We start from the raw sequence: 14,695 nt of genomic DNA, 5'->3' as shown, positions 1-14,695 counted from the left end.
CAGGTAAGAATCTTTGATGGCACAGGTGCCATGTGTTCCTTTTGTCTCAGACCTTGCAGATGCCATGTGAAACTTTGGAATGTGAAGGAATTTGTTGGGGGATTTAAAGTTCAGGATAGAACTTGTATCTAGGTTGGTTTATGGCACTGCAAAAAGATTTAAGTAGAATCAACAACAACACCCTGTGTACAACAAGTACAACAACACCCTGTGACAAGAGGTGGTTTAGGGCCTTTTAAAACTCAGACTGTCTTTGGACAGTTTTGGGTTAATTTAAAAGAAGAAATCGGTGAGGTGGTACAGTTTTAAATTCTATCTTTTATTGCTTTGAAACCACCAATTAAGTCTGGGATTTCTGTGACTCGGAGGGATGCAAACTGTAAAAGACTTCCCCCCACTCTTCGCAGTAAGCACACCCATTTTATTGTGAAGAGAGCCTTAATGTGGGCTTGTTGGCCTTTGTTGATCAAGTCATTTGCGGATGGAAAGGTCTGAACTAAGTATTTGAAGTTGAAGTCTGGGTAGAGCAAGGAGATGCTCTGCATTTAGAGGAGCTAGAATCTCCTGAGGAGGGAGTTTTTGTCACCCATTTTTTGGGGGAGCAAAACTTTTCCACCTGTGAACTCTTTATTAAATTGATCAATTGCCTCACCAGACAGAAATTGTCTGTTAAATGGCATACGTGTGGGGTGTCTTTTGCAGGATGGTTCTGCTGCCCAATCCTTTAGCCAGAAATTCTGTGCATATGAATGGAGAGGTTGTGTTGGTTATTCATTGTCCTAGTCCAGTGGGCTGGAGTTTGACACACAGAGATAGCAGCAAGAGCTAGTTGCAGGGCTGGGCCTGCATGGTAAAGAGAGATACTAAAAGGGCGAACAGACAAATATTAAAATCTTCTTTTAAAGACGGGACATCTTTAATACATACAATGAGATATTTGTTTGGGATAGATGGCAGGATCAACCACAGGAATACCCTGTGTGTTTGCAAACTCTATTTCCACTGTGTTAAATCCGATGTGGGAGTCTTAATTAAGATGATTTAATGAGATAGTAGATCCAGATGATAAGATAAGTAGGTGCTTTAATTATACAAACATTGCAATGGAGAAATACAACACAGATCGTGGCATATAAGTGAGTAAAAGTGAAAGTGTTTCTGAGCTTACAACTACGGGGTATACAATTTATACGTATGAATATTCATAAGATATGGGTATGTATCAAGTGTATTCTAGGCGTGATAAAGGTGTGATCTTATAGTTTAGTCCAATTAAAGTCCATTTCTTCTTTATAGCAAGGGAACAGTTAAATGGGTGGTTACATCACGTGACTGGCAAAAAAAAACTTTTTCAAGAGTCTCTGGCCAGTTTAAACTCTTTTAGTAGAAAGTGTATTCCGAACAGGCCTTATCAGCAGCCTGTGTCTGGTTCCCAAGGACAAAACGAAGAAGCTGTGAACATCTGTGAAAAAGCATCAAGGGTGCATTATCAATCCTTAAAGTGAAGGTCTATATTTATATATCTATATCTATCTCAACATTATCAGACCCATAAATTATACTCAACTGGATAAAGTTAAACAAAGACTTTTGGAAATGTGACCCAATTGTCATAGGCTGCACATTGTATATGTTCATGAACATGGAATGTTTTGGAAGTCTGTGTAGGTTATTTTGTATGCCCAGGAGGGTGTAGTCAGAGTGAGAAGGCTCAATCTGCACTATGACAAGACTTTTGCAGATGGAGGCAATGAGCTTTTCAACATTCACCATGATATTGTGTGAAGCTTCCTCTTCAATATATTTACATGTGGGGGAGAAAAAAATGTCTGCGGCTTTCTCCAACAGTGCCTCAATGTCGTCTTCATTTCTCTCTGACTAGAATCCTCTAAAACCAGCATATCAGGATCTGATTTTGGTTGGAAAAACTAATGGAAGTACGAGAAGGGGCAGGGCGCATCTGAGCTCTGGACAAAGATGACAGTATTAAAGTCATAATCTGTCTGAGGAATTGTTATATAGATGTAGAGAATTCTGCTTGTGTCAAGCAGGTCGCTTGTGGCATGCTGAAAATAAAGCTAGAATTGGATGCTGAGACCAATTCTAAAACTGGGCCCAGCTACAGTGTATGGAATGCATCATCACTCTGAGGTTGAGCATTGAGCAGGCCTTTAGCAGAAAAAATGCTCACCTGTTGTTTTGAAATAGTTAACTGAGGCTTGGTCTTTGTTATCGCTAAAGGCAAGGGTATTCCTCTGTGGGGTACTCACCTTTATAGCACCCTGTGGCTAACTCATCACATTGCATCAAGTGCCAAGGTGAGCACCTCACGCAGCATCCAGTGCTCTAAGCAACATTACAGGCCATCCCCATAGCATGGGGTCTGGGTTTGGCTCTCATGTGCACCAAGGTTGCGCTGATCTATATGCCAAGGCATTAGAAGACAATGAGGGTTGATTGAAGAATCGGAAGATTATAAATAATATACATAATAAACTAGTGAAGCTGGTTTCTCCAGGAAGAACAAGAAGTCCATCACCTAGAGATACAAGCAAAGAACTGTGGACTCACAGTGGGGTAGGCTTATAGGGGAGGCTTCCCGGGGGGCGAGTCCTCAGAAGCTTTCCAGTGTCCAATCACCTAAAACCTTTAAACCATAGTGTATGAATAACTTGCCTATGCCCTGTTCCTACGATTAAGATAAAGCCATTAATTCATTTTTTCCTGCAAGCTTCCTTCCTTAATTTTGTTAATAATGCAATTGGCACCCCCCAAAATACATACCAGACCCTCACCCTCTTTAATGAGGGTCCAGCATGAACTTTAGGGTCTACACATTGCATTATTAACAAAATAAGGGAGGTTTGCTGGGAAATGTGAATTACATTAAACATTAAACAGCCTTTTTTCCTTTTGCAAATATTACTTTTGCTTTACTACTTTGTTTACATAGTAAAGATGAGCCACTTCACAGGCAGGTTTAGGGGGACTGTCCAGGCAGGGTATACAAAATCCACTGCTCCCTGCGAAATTTAATTTTTTACAAAACTTTCTTTGTATTGCTACATGTCCCCTGGGGCAGTGCCCATCCCCACACACTTATTTGCCAATCTCTTGGCTATCAGCCTTAAAAGTTGAGAAAATGTATTTAAAAGATTTTGCTCACATTGGTTTCAATGGGGTTTGGATTCAGCATCCAAGCTTTAGATATGTTCTGCCAAACCTCTGTAGTGTGTTCGACTCATTACTAGTCATAAGCAATAAGCATTGTTTCCATTCATCATACTACATATAGCTTTCCTAATGCAGTTTTGGGTCCCTCTGACAATCCGTTATATACTTTTGACCCAGATTCTGGTATGGATGAGCCACGGTGCTTATTTGGCTATGGAATTTATTTTGTGAGTTCAGTTTTCCTATATGCTATCTTAAATCTATTTCTTCAGCTTCTATTTCAGGAGAACAATCCAGGAGTTAGATATGAATATGTTATACCAAAAGACAGCTCAGAAAATGAGGTGGAGACTGTATATACTTGGAAGTATGGAATGTGGTCAGACTGCAGCGCATCATGTGGAGCAGGTAATTGCATTTCTAATGGGGAGCCATTAGAACATTGAGTCGTAGTTTTAAAATAGAGGTTCTCGTGGTGCTCAGTTTTTCTATAACACAGTACATTATATTGATAACAGCATGCTCTAGCAGTCCAAATTTATATTTGGAGTTCTAAATTCAAGGAAACTATAGTAGTATGGTACATGCCAAATGGTATTCAACCTCTTTCCTAAGTTGGCCATAGAGTAATCATTTTTTTATTTTTCTAATTTCCTGCTTCTGACAGCGCTGCCAGCACATCCGAATGCTATTCAGCCAACAATTTTCCGCTCCTTTATTTTTTCAATTAAAGGATGCTGGATGGAGTAGAGTTGGCAGGGCCATACACCAGTCAAATATCAGCCTCCTCATTAGGAATTCACTCAGTATATGTCCAGCCTAATTTGGTACTAAAAATATACAAAAAATTATATTTTATCTCTTGCCAATCTTTATGTGGTAGTGGCTGCATTACTTTCCTTTTTTAGGATTTTTTTTACCACCTGCTGATTCTGCCAATAACACACCTCCTGTCCTAAAGGGGTTGTAAAGGTTTGTTCCTTTAAGCTAGTACATTATTGGTTCACTTACCTTTTCCTTCGATTTCCCTTCTAAATGTTTTTTCTTCTTTGTTTTCTTTGTCTGAATTTCTCACTTTCTGTTCCTCCTCAGTAAGCTGTTCAGTAAGCTGTTCTGGCTGACTAACCACTGCTCGGATAATGGTGGCAAGTTTACTGAGGAGAAACAGAAAGTGAGAAGTTCGGACAAAGAAAAAAAAAAACATTTAAAAGGAAATCAGAGGAAAAGGTAAGTGAACCAACTATTTTTTTTTATAAATCTCTTTATTAAATGTTCTCCTCTTTATCTTTATCACATTCCATATATCTTCCACATTTCACATTTATCGACTTATTCCAAAAAATCGTACAAGTTATTCCATTTTATTACAATGACATACTTTCTATTTATACATTCTATACATTTAACCCTTTCTTCCATAGGTGTAGTTCCCTCCCACTTCCGTACTCCCCTATCCTAAAGCCGTTGTCACATTCTCTATCCAGTTTGCCCATACCTTTACGTATTTCTCCCCGTGTTCTCTATTACAATATGTCTCCCTATACAGCGATAAATTGCTATTAACCACATTTTTCCATTGCATCAACGAGGGGGCTTCTACCCTTTTCCAATTTAATACTATTGCCTTTCTTGCATAGAAGAGCAACAGGCCTAACTGTTCTTCTTTTTAAAGGGGCCATATTTTCTTCCACCAGTCCCAATAGGCAGACCTCTGCTTCTAGATCGAGCTGAACTGACGTCACTTTATCAATTACTTTCAGGACCTCTCTCCAGAATAATACTATTTTCGGACAGGACCAGAATATATGAATAAAATTTCCTGGGGTACCTGCACATCTCCAACAGTTTGGGGAATTTGGAAACATTTTAAACATTTTATACGGTGTATAATAGCTCCTATGTGTTATTTTGAATTGAATTAATTCATCTTGAAGTGAGACTAGGATCTGGAATGGAAATGTATATATCTTTCCCCATTTTTCTATCGATAATTCTGGAACATCTCTCATCCAACCTTCGCAGAGTTTATTCATGTCCAACACTTCTATCTCCAATAGATGGGCATATAAACTTGAAATCATCCCTTTTTTCCCTCTCTTTCTCAGCCTTTGTTCCAAACCTGATTCTATTAATTGGGGGATGCCTTCAGAAAACTGAGCCGACAAGGCATGTGCCAATTGCATATATCTAAAAAAAATAGCTCTCTGGCACATTCCAATTTTTCCTCATATCTGTAAATGAGGATATTTTCCCCTCATATATTACTTGTGATATTTTTTTAACTCCATATTTTGTCCATGCTCTAGGGTCTTGAATAGAAGCTAAGGGCCAGATTCACGTAGAGCGGGCGCAGCGTAACGTAACCGGTTTACGTTACACCACCGCAATTTTTCCGATTTAGTGCCCGATCCACAAAGCACTTACCTGGAAATTTGCGGCGGTGTATCGTAAACAGGTCCGGCGCAAGGCGGCCCAATTCAAATGGGGTGGGGACCATTTAAATTAGGCGCGCTCCCGCGCCGGACGTACTGCGCATGCTCCTGTCGCAAATTTCCCGACGTGCTTTGCGCGAAATTACGACGCGCCGACGTTTTGTGAATCGCGACGTGAAAAAAAGACTTACGCCGGAAAAAATAAAAAATTCAAAAGCGACGCGGGAAAGACGGGCATACTTTAACATGGTGGAGTACTTTTACACCATGTTAATTGTGCCCTATCTTTGCGATGGAAATTTAACACTTGCGACGCCGTAACGACGGGAAAAATCTTTGTGGATCGCCGTAACTCCTAATTTGCATACCCGACGCTGGTTTACGACGCAAACTCCCCCCAGCGGCGGCCGCGGTACTGCATCCTAAGATCCGACAGTGTAAAACAATTACACCTGTCGGATCTTCTGGCTATCTATGCGTAACTGATTCTATGAATCAGTCGCATAGATAGAAACAGAGATACGACGGCGTATCAGGAGATACGCCGTCGTATCTCTTTTGTGAATCTGGCCCAGAATGTATAAACTCAGGATTTTTCAATAATGGGGCATTTGGAGATATATCTGCTTTTGAGTTCCTTTCCCTTGCTATGCCGGCTTTCCATGCGTTTACTGTCGTTATCATTGATGGAGTTAGATCTCGCCTATTTTTCAGCCCGCGGAATGGCATTGTAGCGGGATCATATTCATCAGGGTTCAACCACCTTTCCACTGTCACCAGCTGTGTTGCTAAGTAATATTTATGAAGATCTGGGAAGGCTAATCCCCCCTCTACCACTGGGCGCATAAGTGTACTCAGTTTCATTCTAGCTGCTTTATTTTGCCATATAAATGAAGATAACACACCGTGTAACTATGTGAAGAACATTTTTGGTAGCCATTGCGGTGAGTTTCTAAATAGATATAACAGCCTTGGGAGAATCTTCATTTTTATAAAATTTATGCGTCCCAGTAGTGAAAGAGGGAGAGTCCCCCATATCTTTAATTTTTTTTTTACATTCCTGCAATACTGGATCTAAATTCAGCTTTTTATATTCTTCCACCTGTGGCGATATTATTATACCTAAATATTTGAATTCTGTTACCCATTTTAATGGCATAGTTGAATTTGCTGTATCCTGTGCTCCTTGATCAATGGCAAATAGCATTGATTTACCCCAGTTTACTTTAAGTCCTGTGGATAGTGCGAAGGTATTCAGCAATTCCAGAGATCCCTCCAATGATGGACCTGCATCCCTCAAAAACAATAACATATCATCAGCATACAGGGCTACCCTCTCCTCCAGCCCCCCTACTCGAAAGTCCCTGGATCTCTTGCAAAGTCCTCAGAGCCTCTGCCACTGGCTCTATTGCTATTACAAAGAGTGCTGGAGAAAGAGGGCAGTGAACCAACAATGCACTAGCTAAAGGAACCTATTTAGAAATTAAAAAACAAACTTTTACAACCCCTTTAAGGTGTCTCCACTCTGAATGGAGGAGAAACAGAAACACCTTTCTCAATCTGAGCAGGGCGTAGTGTTAGATGCACTAGCAGATGTAGATGCGCTTAACTAACAAGTTAGAGCTGAACTGTTTTTTTCTTCCTTTTGGGATAATTTGGGATAAAGTTTTTACATAAAATTCTAAAAGCTGCCCATTGTAAGCACCCCTGTCAGTATTAAATGGTTTGTTCCAACCCTTTACTTTCTGCTTTATCTGAACAGCTTGGTATTTTAAAGAAAGTTGAAAAATGAAACTAACAATGATAGAGACAGATATCAACCAAAAATTCAGAAAAAGACTTGATACAAATGCTATAAATTGAGTTGCAATTCAGTGAGTAAAATAAGTATTTGATCCCCTACCAACCAACAATAAATCTGTCTCCCACAGACTGGCTACAGTATTTTCTCATGTGGTACACAGATTAGTCCTGTCAATTTAGGAAGGTGCTCCTAACGACAATTTGTTATGTGTATAAAAGACATCTGTCCACAGAATCTCTTTCTTCCATTCAAACCTCATCATCATTGGCAAGACCAAAGAGCTGTCAAAGTACCTAAGGGACAATATTGTAGACCTGCACAAGGCTGGAATGGGCTACAAGACCATCAGCAAGAAGCTTGGTGAGAAGGAGACAACTGTTGAAGTGATTATTCACAAATGGAAGAAATACAAATTAACCATCAATCATCCTCGGTCTGAAGCTCCATGCAAAGTTTCACCTCATAGGGTGAGGATGATTATGGGAAAAGTGAGGGATCATCCCAGAACGTTCCTGGAAGAAGCTTGTGAATGATCTCAAGGCAGTTGGGACCACAGTCACCAAATAAACCATTGGTAACACACTATACCACCATGTATTGAAATCCTGCAACGCCTGCAAGGTCCCCCACTTCAAGAAGGCAAATGTACATGCCTGTCTGAAGTTTGCCAATGAACATCTCAATGATTCAGAGAAGGATTGGGAGAAAGTGATGGGGTCAGATGAGACCAAAATTGAGCTCTTTGGCAGTTAATACTCGCTGTGTTTGGAGGAAGAAAAATGCTGTCTATGACCCTAAGAACACTATCCCTAAAGTCAAGCCCAGAGGTGGAAACATTATGTTTTAGAGCTGTTTCTCTGCTAAAGGTACTTTGCCTTATTGAGGGGCCAATGAACAGGGCCATGTATTGTAAAATGTTGGATGAGAACCTTCTTCCCTCAGCCAGAACACTGAAGATGGATGTGTCTTCCAGCATGACAATGACCCAAAACATACTGCCAAGGCAACACAGGAGTGGCTCAAGAGAAAGCACATTAAGGTCATGGAGTAGCCTAGCCAGTCTTCAGACCTTAATCCTATAGGAAATGTATGGAGGGAGCTAAAACTTTGAGTTGCCAAGCAACAGCCAAGAAACCTTAAGGATTTAGAGAAGATCTGTAAAGAAGAGTGGACCAAAATCCCTCCAGAGATGTGTGCAAACCTGGTCACCAACTACACTTTTACCTCTGTACAAGGGTTTCTCCACTAAGCACTAGGTCATCTTTTCCTTGGGGATCAAATACTACTTTACTCACTGAACTGCAAGTCAATTTATAACATTTGTATCATGTGTTTTTTTTCCGGGATTTTTGGTTTATATTCTGTCTCTATCATGTAAAAATACACTTATGATAAAAAATATAGACCCTTCATTTCTTTTTTAGGTAAGTGGGCAGACTTACAAAATCTGCAGTGGATCAAATAATTATTTTTGCAACTGTATTGGGCAGATTACCTGTTGAAAGTGAAGGAAAAAAAACATAAAAAAAGAATAATGCTGTTCTTTGTAAAAATAAATAAATAAAAATAAAGGATCTTTAATAGGAGTGGGTGATGTGCTGGTGATAGATGTTCTTTCTGAGTGCACAGACCCTCGACTAAAGGACTAAAGGATTTGTTAACCTCTGTCCCTCTCCTAACCCTTTAAAATACCAACACAGGCTGAGCAACATGGATTTAGATGTTCACTGCAGCTATTTTATTTACAAGTCAAAATAACATATAACATGAATGAGCAATTTCAACAATGGAACCAGGAGGGGGCCTTTGGGTGTCCTTAAAGGCACAATTTATAACTATAACTGACCAAATCCTCAGTCATGCCCCAACCGTCTTGTAGATGTTACAAATTCACACATGTACTTTTTTTTCCCAGGGGACCATGCTCCTGGGAGAATCACCAGTAACCAACCAAGTACCATAGTCCAAATACCCCCCCCCCCCCCAATTTTGTAACAATTCAAGCATTGACTACATAATATAGTATACATAATATAGTACAGTATAGTACATAATATAATTGGGTACTGACATTTATAGGTAAAGTTGATCCAGGGAAAATCTGATTGCCTCTCGGGATCAGGAAGGATTTTTTTTCCCTGCTGTAGCAAATTGGATCATGCTCTGCTGGGGTTTTTTGCCTTCCTCTGGATCAACTGTGGGTATAGAATTGTGTATATGGGATTGTATTTATTTATTTTTTGGTTTAACTAGATGGACTTGTGTCTTTTTTCAACCTGACTATGTAACTATGTAAAAGACCCCCCAGACTTGCCAAACTGTTGTGACAAAAAAATATATATACCTTTTTATAAATATACAGTATATACCGTACTTTTAACTAATACTTTCCCTCAACCCTTGACTTACAACAAGCCACAACTCTACAGCAGGCGAGCAGGGAAACTTTCTCTTTTTCTGAACTTTCCAGAATGAATACCCAGCATCTTTTTCTGACGTGTTCCACCCCTTAGGCCCCGTACACACGACCGAACATGTCTGCTGAAACTGGTCCGCAGACCAGTTTCAGCGGACATGTTCGGTCGTCTGTATGTCCGACCGGACAATTTTCCGGCGGATCGGACAGGTTTCCAGCGGACAAATGTTTCTTAGCATGCTAAGAAACATGTCCGCTGGAAGCCTGTCCGTCGGACATGTTCGGTCGTCTGTACAGACTCACCGGACATGTCCGATCGTCCGAAAGCCCTCGCATGCGTCAAAGTGATTCGACGCATGCGTGGAAGCATTGACCTTCCAGGGCCGCGCACGTCGCCGCGTCATCATCACGGCGACGGAGCGGCCACGTCACCGCGTATCATGTCTGCGCGGATTTCTGTTTGATGGTGTGTACAACCATCAGACAGAAATCTCTGAGCGGACATGTCCGATGAAAACAGTCCGGCGGACCGTTTTCATCGGACAGTCCGTCCGTGTGTACGAGGCCTTAGTCATACAACCCCTCCGTCCATTTGCTCTTCTCCATCCAAGTCTCACTTTAATGCAATAAGTGACACTGTTGCATAAAAGGTACTACAAGCAAAACATAACAAACATAATATATCTGGGCTGTAGAAACGGTGTGCACGATTAGTATAAAAAATAGCCCAACAAGTACAATTTCTATAGAAGCTGCTATTTATCCTTGGACATGGCACCATGTTATTTTGCAAAGTTTCCCAATCAAGGCTGTTCTTGTGATTTGATTATATATCTAGATGTTCTCTGTGGTATTATTTTGCTTTGAGCACTTTAGATTTCTCAGTTTCTTTGCTGCAGTTAACATACTAAATTTCTCTAATTTATGCGCTACTTCCATCTTTCCCAGGGCTTTGTAGAAATATTAAAATATCATTTAGTCTGCACTATTAAAGGCGTAAAAGGTGTTTCAGAGGTAAATACAATCTGCAGGAAGACTTGCTCTGAATGTAGGAATATAGAAAATTACTTTCCTGATTTTACACCACAGGCTCAGGTTTTTTTTTTTCTTAAATCACTAGGACTGAGTGTTACGTTCTACATATGTGCAGAGGAGGAAACTCACTGCCAAGCTTCTCCAGCAAGTTCTTCAAGTTTAAAGTTCAAGTGTTAAACTGAACTGCAGCTTAAAGGGGAAATTATCTTGTCCTAAATCCCTGCCATCCTTGCAACAAAGGAAAAAGGGTACTTTGGCTCATATGTATAGACTACTGTGAAAGATCTCAGAGAGTTTTCAGCTGCTACCACCCCTCTTGTGCTAGAGAGTTAGTTGTGTGTTTGAGGGGACATTGGCTGGTGTCCTGAAGAGCTCAGTCTATCTAGTTCTCTGTGAAAGAACTTGGCTCCTGTTGCTCTAAAGAAGCTTTTACCCTTTTACTGTAACTGCTCCTACTACAAAACCAAGTTCACAGCTTGCTTGTGCAAGGACTTCTGCCTCAGCTTTACAGGAAGGGGTTCACTGTCCCCCAACCTGTACATAGTTCTCTTTTTGGAGTATCCCACGCTATTCCACCACCCTATCCTAGTTACTCCGAAAAAAACAACAACAAAAAAAACACCCCTAGACTTGTTATTGAGAAGAGTGACTGTTGTTCTGTTCTCGCTACACGTTTGCCCCTGGCGTGTATGTAGCTCAACATACAGCTTAAACCTTGCATCCTAAATAACCAGACTGTCTGTAACTATGGATCTTTATTCCGATGAACAGACGGTGGCCATATAAGATGCATATGAATAATGGTGGAACTAGACATAAACAAATAAATGAACATATAAGAATTATATAAACACAAACAAATGTCTACTAGGCATATAGATTTACAGTCTTTATAATACCAGCGATGCTGTCCCAGGAGGATCAAGACTTAGGAAACATGTGGTGCAGGCTTAGCTGACTCCGTGTGGACTGTCCAGTGGAGATGGAAGAGTTGTGATAGGAAGTGAAGACAGTTTTCTGTAACACGACAGGAAATGTACATTACTATAGAACACTGCCCATCAACAGTCATTTGTTAAGAGTGACATTTAGTGGACAAAATTTGAATTGCAAGTCCAGAAGATATTACTGTATTTCCTTGTAGGCCAAAGGCATGACAACTGTGAACTTGTGCCTGGCTTTGGGGCAATCTACTGGAAAAAAAACATGGGCAATTTTCAGTGGCTCGTGGTAGCGCTACATATAGTTAAAGTTAAATATAATTTTTTCCCACCTTAATTTTCTTCCATTAGACTTAAAAAGCACTTAAAACAAGGGTGGAATTTGTTTTCATTTTCATGAAGTTGTTCTTTAAGGCAGAGAGATCCCGCTGCAAAAGGATCCAAATTGTACAAGAATCAGGGGCTGCCTCAGCCCACCAGGCTCTGTCTATAGCTACAATATCACTCATAGGTGGACTGGCCTTTTAACTAATAAAAGAGATGCAAATTACAGACTCCAGACAACAACGGTTACATGACATAATACAGTAGAAGAAAATGACTTTGTCCATACAAACGTACAGTTTAATGCTAGTCATACATGGAAAGATTTTTCTTGTTCAGCCCGCAGTCAGAATATGAGAAATTGAATACATTTCTTCATCCATGCTAAACAGAGTAGATGAATCTTCCCTGCCGGCTAATGTATTCAGACAGTCAACACTCCTGCAGCTGTGACTACATCTCATAGGATGCAATAATGCATCAGCCAACGGGGCCACCCATGGCTTCAAATTTGGTAAAAACAACAAAAAAATCATTAAATACACAGCCATATATGACTAGCTTTAAGCTGACTAAAGATGGATAGAATTTTGAATGAAAATTCTTAGGAAAAGTCTTGGGGTAATTCAGATTCTCAAAGCATTCAAATGTTGAAAGGCTTCGCTTTTTATTTATGATTTTGGAATGAATCGACTTTACCAAACAAAAACCACTTATACTGTTAGAAATGAGTTTGTTCGAGAACAACTTTCCATCCTACTCCTATGGCCTCGTACACACGACCGAGTAACTCGTCGGACGAAACACATCGTTTTCCTCGTCGAGTTCCTTGTTAGGCTTGTGGAGGAACTCGACAAGCTTTCTTTGCGTACACACTGTCAAGACAAAATCTCCTCGTTCTCAAACGCGGTGACGTACAACACATACAACGGCAGGAGAAGTTCGATTCCACTGGCACAACCCTTGGGGCTGCTTTTGCTAATCTCATGTTACTGCGTGTTAAGTAAAAGTTTGGACGGAGACGATTTGAACTTTTCAGTCTGTTACAGCGTGAAAAATGTGTTATCTCCATTACAAATGCTACTTTTACTCCTGTCTCATACTTTATTCTGAGCATGCAAGGGTTTCTTAGCATACACACGCTCGAGTTTCTCGTCGAAAACCAGCCCGACGAGGAACACGTCGAGGAAATTGAGACTCCCGTCGAGGAAAAAGAGAACTTGTTCTATTTTTTTCTCGTCAAGTTCCTCGACAGTTTCCTCGATGAAAAACGTACACATGACCGTTTTCCTTGGCAAAAAAGCTCTCCCACCAAGTCTCTTGATGGATTCTGTCGAGTTTCTCGGTCGTGTGTACGAGGCCTCTGAGGTTTTTTTGTTACTGTGGTCAAAAACGAACGTCAATTTGATCCTGCTAATGATTAGAAAAATGGATGAACTTTCTTAGAGCTTTCTTTTCCTAAGAATTTTCATTTGAAATTCTACCTATTTATGACCGGCTTGAGTCTTAAAATGTGATTACATGGTAAGAAATGACTAGGATGGAGAGGAAGATGAAGAGAAAATTTTAAAGGATTTATAAAAGGGCTACTCCAAAGGTAGACTTCTTCTCAGTCAATAAAACCACTCTCCTGCAAAACCCAAAAATATTTCAAATCTTGAATGAAAAAGTTTTGTTCTTGCAACAAATTACATCCGTTCCTTTTATCTTATATATACCAAGAAGAATATATGCTATGTATTTCACTACATGCCAGATCTTTCATCTGTTGGCAAGAGATCAGTAATGGTGACCTCTGTAGCTGATTAATGCAACCATCAGCTTTTTCATACTTTTCTTGTATGCAATTTTTCTCTGTAGTGTAACGTACTGTGCAGCATTCATCTTCATCAGTTTTCCTGAATAATGATCCCACGCCTCTGGAATACGTTAACGTGTGATTAACCTCCTGCCATGCCACGTAGGCCAAGAGATCGGGTCACCATAGTTACAGATCTGATGCACTCCATTACACTGGCCTTTTGTTTTAATAAAACAATTGCTGAGATAAATGGATAGAATGTTACAAGTTGTTCCATGGATTGCAGATGTCAGTAGATGGAAAATACAATGTTAAACATATATATTTGTCAGTGGTGCTATGGCTGCACTAGAACTGGAATGTCTGCTCATGCCAAAGGCTGATGTCAATTTTTATAACAGAATGTGGCTGGTTATATTCAAAAGAAAGGTGGTAGCGTGTTACCTATAAAAATCTTTGCAATTTATAAAACAGGAAAAGGATTCAGGAACATTTTTAAATGCCAATAAGTGCAATTATGTGAATAATTAAAAAAATATATATATTTTTTTAAATGCAATTAGTTTAAATACCTGAACTTGACTAAATTTCAACTTTGTGCAATGCCCTGTACAGCAGCACTTATATTGGTAGAGGGAAGGGCAGTGCTTGGGGCAATTTAGGTATTAAGTGAAGTCTCAGTAGTCTGTTCAATCAATGCCTGGGAAAAAGAAGGTGACATAATTCTGTTGCCTAAAGCTGAACTTCATTGTAATTTTATTCTAATTT

General features: G+C 40.0%; 1 protein-coding gene across 1 annotated transcript in view; it reads left to right on the top strand.

The window, feature by feature from the left end:
- Window positions 1-14,695, top strand: part of ADAMTS12 (ADAM metallopeptidase with thrombospondin type 1 motif 12) — a 646,291-nt gene that overhangs the window by 523,047 nt on the left and 108,549 nt on the right. Inside the window, exon 16 of the mRNA XM_040338094.1 lies at window positions 3,447-3,582. Coding sequence (XP_040194028.1) covers window positions 3,447-3,582 — 136 coding nt within the window. The remainder of the gene's footprint in view (window positions 1-3,446; window positions 3,583-14,695) is intronic.

This window comes from Rana temporaria, chromosome 1 (assembly GCF_905171775.1).
Source record: "Rana temporaria chromosome 1, aRanTem1.1, whole genome shotgun sequence".
In the NCBI taxonomy this organism is placed as follows: Eukaryota; Metazoa; Chordata; class Amphibia; order Anura; family Ranidae; genus Rana; species Rana temporaria.
The sequence above is the reverse complement of the archived record's forward strand: the minus strand, read 5'-3'. Positions and strand labels throughout refer to the sequence as shown.